Below are 6,000 nucleotides of genomic sequence, written 5' to 3'. Positions count from 1 at the left end.
CCCATCTCTCTCCTTTCTAGAAGCGGAAGCTTTGGGCACAGCCACACACCCTTACTGTAGGCCCACATGCCTTCTGAACCAAGCGACAGCAAGAGACGACCAAGGAGGGCTGGGCTCATCTCAGTCTGGAATAGACCCACAGAGGCACCACCACACTCCAGGCAGACACCCTAGAGCCCTCTGGGGTTGGCAGCGGCACGGCCCAGGACGGTTGGCAAACAATCAGAAAGCCAGGGGAGGGTGGGTACACCCCTAGGAGAGGGGAACCTTGCCTCATAAGGAGAGGGGGCAGCTGTGAAATGTAAATAAGGGAGAGACCAGGATGGAGAAGGACCCAGGCAGTGTTGGAAAGAGCTTCTGGGAAGGTGGACTTCACCTCCAGGACACACAGAGGTACCTGCAGCCAGGGAGAGACCCCGACCTTGTCTGCTGAGCTGAGCATCCATCAGACGCTGCCCCTGCCCTCAACCCCGGAAGACCTCACCATCTCACATCTCGGGCATGGAAGAAATGAGCACCATAACACGAGTAAAACGCCAGCACAGTGTCCCGCACACAGAAGGTGGTCAACACTGGCTGACGTTTAGGCACGTGTTTTCCATTTCACAGGGCTTGTCTAAACCAAATTTTCTCTACGAATAGTTCAGGAAAATATCTGTGATCAAAACTCCCTGTAGAGGAAACATTTGCTTCTGATTCTAAAAAGTCCAGCAGGATTTTGTGCAGATACCTCTTTGGCTGACTCTAAAATTCACATGGAAAGGCCAAGGAACTAGAATAACCATTTTAGAAACGAAGAATAAAGTGGAAGGAATGATATTACACACTCCTTTCACAGCTGTATTGAGATATAATTCACATAGCATGCACTTCACTCATTCACTCGTTTAAAGTGTGCAGTTCGGAGGCACCTGGGTGGCTCAATTGGATGTGCGACTGACTCTTGATTTCGGCCCAGGTCATGATCTCTGGGTTGAGAGACTGAGTCCCGAGATGGGCTCTACACTCAGTATGGAGTCTGCTTGTCCCTCTCCCTCCCGCTCTCCTTCCCCTGCTCACCCATGTGTGCATGCTCTCTCTCTAAAATAAATAAAATACATAAAATCTTTTTAAAAATAAAGTGTGCAGGTCAGGGTGTTTTAGTACATTCAGAAGGTTGTGCAACCATCACCACAATTAATTTTAGAACATTTTCATCACCCCAAGAGAAACTCCATACCCAAGCAGCCATCCCCTCCAACCCCCAGGCCTAAACAGCCTAATCTACTTTCTTTCTCTCAGATAACCCTGCTTTGGACATTTCAGATGAATGGAACCACACAACATGTATATTTTCAAGGTTCATTCACACACCAGTACTTAATTTTTATGACTGAATGGTCATTTCATTGTATGGATTAGACCACATTTTATTCACCCATTCATCAGCTGATGGGCATTGGGCTTGTTTGTACTTTGTGGCTACTGTGAATGATGTTGCTATGAACACACAAGTTTTTGAGTGACTTTATGTTTTCATTTCTCTTGGGTCTACACCTAGGAGTGGAATGGCTGTGTCATATGGGAACCCTGTGTCCAACCTTTCTCAGGAACTGCCTGTTTTCCACGGCGGCTGCACCATTTTACATTCTTGCCAACAGTGTGTCAAGATTTCAATTCCACATGCTTGCCAACACTTGTTATTTTGTCTTTCTGATTACAGCCGTCCTAGTGGGTGTGAAGTGGTATCTATTTTTGGCTTTGATTTGCATTTCCCTAGTGAGTAATGATGTGGAGCATCCTTTCATGAGCTTACTGGCCATTTGTCTGTATTCTTTGGAGAAATGTCCGTTCACATCCTTTGCCCACTTTTCCCTTCCTTCCTTCCTTCCTTCCTTCCTTCCTTCCTTCCTTCCTTCCTTCCTCCCTTCCTTTCTAGCATATCTATATCTATTATCTATCTATCTATCTATCTATCTATCTATCTATCTATCTATCTATCTATCTTGGATCTCTACACCCAAGGTGTGGCTCAAAATCACGACCCACAGAGATCAAGACTCACACACTACGGACTGAGCCAGCCAGGTGCCCTCTAAGACCATTTTTCAATTGGTTGTCTTTATTGATGAGCTCTAAGTTTGTTTTTGTTAATATATTCTGGATACAATTCCCTTATATGATTTGCAAATATTTTCTCTCATTCTGTGGGTGCTCTTTTTACTTTCTTTGGTGGTGCCCTTTGAAGCACAGAAGGTTTTAATTTGGTAAGTCCACTTAATTTTTTTCTTTAGTTTCTTGAGCATTTGGTGTCTTATCTGAGAACTCTTGCCTAGCCCAAGAACCGGAGGGTTTACTCCTACGTTTTCTTGTAAGAGGTTTATACTGTTAGCTCTTACATTTAGGTCTATGATCCATTCATTGAAGAGTTTTTTTTGTTTTTCCTTTAGTTCTTTACATGTCTTAAGTCTAAACTTCCGGCTCAAAGAAAGTGTAACTTTCCCATTCACGCTGGTGGGTGCGTCCCTTTGCCCCACGCGGGAAGTACACAGCCCGCGCATGCGCCCAACATCCCGAGAAGCCCCCTCCCCCCCGCCGTGGCGCACAGGTCGCCTGCGCCTGCGCCTGCGCCGACGGCCCCTGTCAGCGCGCAGGCGCCTTCTGCGCTGTTGCTTGGCGGTGTCGCGGAGGTGTTGCGAACTTGCCAGGACGTGGGTGGTGGGTCGTGGGTTTGGAAACGCCGGGGGTCCCGTCCGCCTGGCTCCCGGCGCCCCACGTTTCCACGGCCTTGGGCGCGTCCTGGTCAGGCCCCTTCAGCCCCGCCCTGGGCGCGTCGTCCCCCGAGCCTCCCGCCCTCCGGCTCATCCTCCTCAGGTTCTCCTCCTCCCGCCCCCGGCGCATCCTCCTCGGGGCCCCCGGCCCGCCTCCGCCCCCTCCGGCCCCCTCCGTGTCCCTCCCCGTCCCCACCCGGTCCCGGCCCGCCTCCGCCCCGGGCCCCTCCCCGTCCCCACCCGGTCCCGGCCGGTCCTCCTCAGGCCCCCGGCCCGCCTCCGCCCCTCCGGCCCTCTCCGTGTCCCTCCCCGTCCCCGGCCCCACCCGGTCCCGGCCCCCTCCGCCCCCTCCGGCCCCTCCCCGTCCCCACCCGGTCCGGGCCCGTCCTCCTCGGGGGGCCCCCCGCCCGCCTCCGCCCACGGCAGGATGGGCGACAACACCAGCCCCATCAGCGTGATTCTGGTGAGCTCGGGCAGCAGGGGCAATAAGCTGCTGTTCAGGTACCCCTTCCAGAGAAGCCAGGAGCATCCGGCGTCCCAGACAAGTAAGTGAGCGCGGGCGGAGACCCCCTGCCCTCCCCGCCTCGCACGTTCAAATGGAAGTCCTTGACTTTCTTCTTTTCCCGAGGATGTAGCCGATGCCTGCTCCATGCAGAGTATTTGGAAAGTACGGAAAATTAAAACCAGAGAAAAATCCCTCGTAATTCAACATGCCCAAGCCACTGTTGCCAACATTCAGCCATGTCTCCAGCCCTTTAAGAATGTATATAAGCATCGTGTGAATGTATTCAGCTTGAAAAAAATGTGAAAGTACAGATTCAGGTCAAGTGTTCTTCGGACTCCCCCCCCCCCCCCCCCCAGTTCTGCTCCTTCGCCATCGCGGGGGTAACCACCTGCCCTTTTGGCACTTGTCCCCTTCGTGCAGCTACGTATAGAATGTATTGTTCTGCAGGCGCTCTCTTTTCCTTGAGCACTTTCAGTGTATAAAAAGACCCCCGTCACTCACATACCCTTTCCCTCGGGACAGACGCTTAGGTTACTCGCACTTTTTCACAATTATGAAGGTGCAGTTCCTCATTTATGTTTTGTTTTAAAATTACTTTTAGATTTGTTAGCGTGGGACACAGTTTTAAAGGTACAAAGGGGTGTAGATGAAAGGAACGTCCTTTCCCACCGTTGAACCCCAGCCACTCCTTTTTCCTTGTACGGGCAGGTGCTGTTACCATTTTCCTGTGCGTTTTCCCAGAACCTTCCGTGTAAATACAAGCATGTGTACACATTTTCTTTTCTTCTTTCTTTTTCTTTTTTCTTTCTTTCTTCTTTCTTTTCTTTTCTTTTCTTTCTTCATGAGAGTCAGAGAGAGAGAGAGAGAGGCAGAGGGAGAAGCAGGGTCCCTGCCTAGCAGGGAGCCCGGTGCGGGACTCGATCCCAGGACCCTGGGATCGTGACCTGAGCCGAAGGCAGACGCTTAACCATCTGAGCCACCCAGGCGTCTCACACATTTTCTTTTCTTTTTAAAATTATGTGCTTTTTAAAAAGTTTTATTTTTAGTGATCGCTACACCCCATGTGGGGCTTGAACCCAGGACCCTGAGGTCAGGCGTCCCATGCTCTTCCGACTGAGCCAGCCAGGCACACCCACGTGCTTTATTTTCTAAGCAGAAGTGAACACATGATACACACGGTTCTACTCTGTTGTTTCCATATTCACTTTACATCTTGGATATAGATTTGGAATCACGATCAGAATCATGGGATGAACATACTGTGATTTATTTATTTAGTCTCTCTGTTGATGGGCATTTAAGTTGCTTCCAAACTTTGGCTAATACAAACAGTGTGAATGTCTTTGCTGTATACAGTATCATTTTTCAGAATATGGGATCAATTCCCCGAAGTGGGATGGTTGGATCTAGGGGATAACGAACATACTTATTTTTAGTAAATCAGATTTTTCTATCTTTGTTAATGAGATGGGTGAAAAGTTATGTCTGAAAGTGGTTTTCTGGGTTTTTGTTTTGTGTTTTGAGAGAGGGGGAGAGAGATGGCACGTGAGCGAGTGGGCATGCAGTGGGGGTGGGGGGAGGGGGGCAGAGGGAGAGAGAACCCCAAGCAGGCTCTGTGTTCAGCATGGAGCCCAATGCAGGGCTCGATCTCACGACCCTGAGAGCATGACCTGAGCCGAACTCAAGAGTTGGACGCTTAACCAATTGAGCCACCCAGGTGTCCTGAAAGTAGTTTTGATGCACATGTGTGTTATGACTGAGAGTGAGCATATTTTCCTCTTTTCAGAGCTATTTGGATTTCCTTTTTAGTGTACAGTTTACTCATAACCTTCGCCTAATTTCATCATGGGTTGAGTTTTTCCCTATAGATTTGAAGGGGCTCTTTATATATCTAGGGTAAAAATAGGCCTTTGTGACAAAGCCGTATGTTCTTAGCCAGTTTGCCTCTGTGAAGTTCTTGCTACATAGAGTTTTAGTTTTATGGAGTCAAGTTTTTATTCTGTTCTTTTGTGGTGTCTGAGTTTTGTTAAACGTAGGAAGGCCTTCTGCTCTCCAAGATTATGAACAAAAAGAACCAAGAGACTCTCGAGTTTTCCTTTCTCCTATTTATTATCTTGGGGTTTTTTTTTTTTTTTAGACTTTATTTATTTGACAGAGAGATAGCAAGAGCAGGAACACAAGCAGGGGAGTGGGAGAGGGAGAAGCAGGCTTCCCGCTGAGTGGGGAGCCCGATGTGGGGCTTGATCCCAGAGCCCTGGGATCATGACCCAAGCGGAAGGCCGATGCTTAACGACCGAGCCACCCAGGCGCCCCTATTATCTTGTTTTTTTAAATGTGTTTATCTTGTGTAAGGTGGAGGCTCCTGCTAGGAGTTGGTGTCTTCTTCACACTTGGAAGAGTTGTTTGTGCATGTCCAGGAGCGCTGTGAGCAGGTGCTGTGCTGAGTGAGGAGGGGTGTGGGGACGTGGGGCCCCACCGCTGCAGAGTGATTGGTTCAGGAGCCACCATAATTTTCTCTTCCCTCCCTGATTGATTCTTCTCCTTTATCATACACTAAATTCCATGTTTATTTGAGTTTATTTTGACCTTTCTTATTTCTCCCAATGATGTGGGTTCTGCACCGGTGAATTACTGTAACTTTACACTGTGTTATACTTTCAGATAGGATTAGTCACTTACCATTACTTCTCTTTTTCAGCATTATCCAGGCTGTTTGTGCTTACTGTTCCCTTGGAACATTATTAG

At 49.0% G+C, this 6,000-nt stretch overlaps 1 protein-coding gene across 6 annotated transcripts in view; it reads left to right on the top strand.

Annotated features, from left to right (window-relative positions):
* Window positions 1-2,625: 2,625 nt before the first annotated feature.
* NPRL3 (NPR3 like, GATOR1 complex subunit) overlaps window positions 2,626-6,000 on the top strand; it is a 40,608-nt gene continuing 37,233 nt past the window's right edge. For 2 of the 6 annotated variants that reach the window (XM_045874548.3, XM_045874544.3), the window contains exon 1: window positions 2,628-3,295. In XM_045874548.3, the coding sequence (XP_045730504.1) occupies window positions 3,178-3,295 (118 nt within the window). In that variant the 5' untranslated portion in view covers window positions 2,628-3,177. Of the gene's footprint in view, window positions 3,296-6,000 lie in introns of all 6 variants that reach the window. The other 4 variants (XM_064592187.1, XM_045874545.3, XM_064592186.1 and 1 more) reach the window with 3 other exon arrangements.

The sequence above is a fragment of the Mirounga angustirostris genome, unplaced genomic scaffold, assembly GCF_029215605.1.
Source record: "Mirounga angustirostris isolate CCGP_5_RB_7025 unplaced genomic scaffold, mMirAng1.0.hap1 SCAF_5, whole genome shotgun sequence".
NCBI classification, from domain to species: domain Eukaryota; kingdom Metazoa; phylum Chordata; class Mammalia; order Carnivora; family Phocidae; genus Mirounga; species Mirounga angustirostris.
This window is presented reverse-complemented; position numbering and strand designations above follow the sequence as displayed.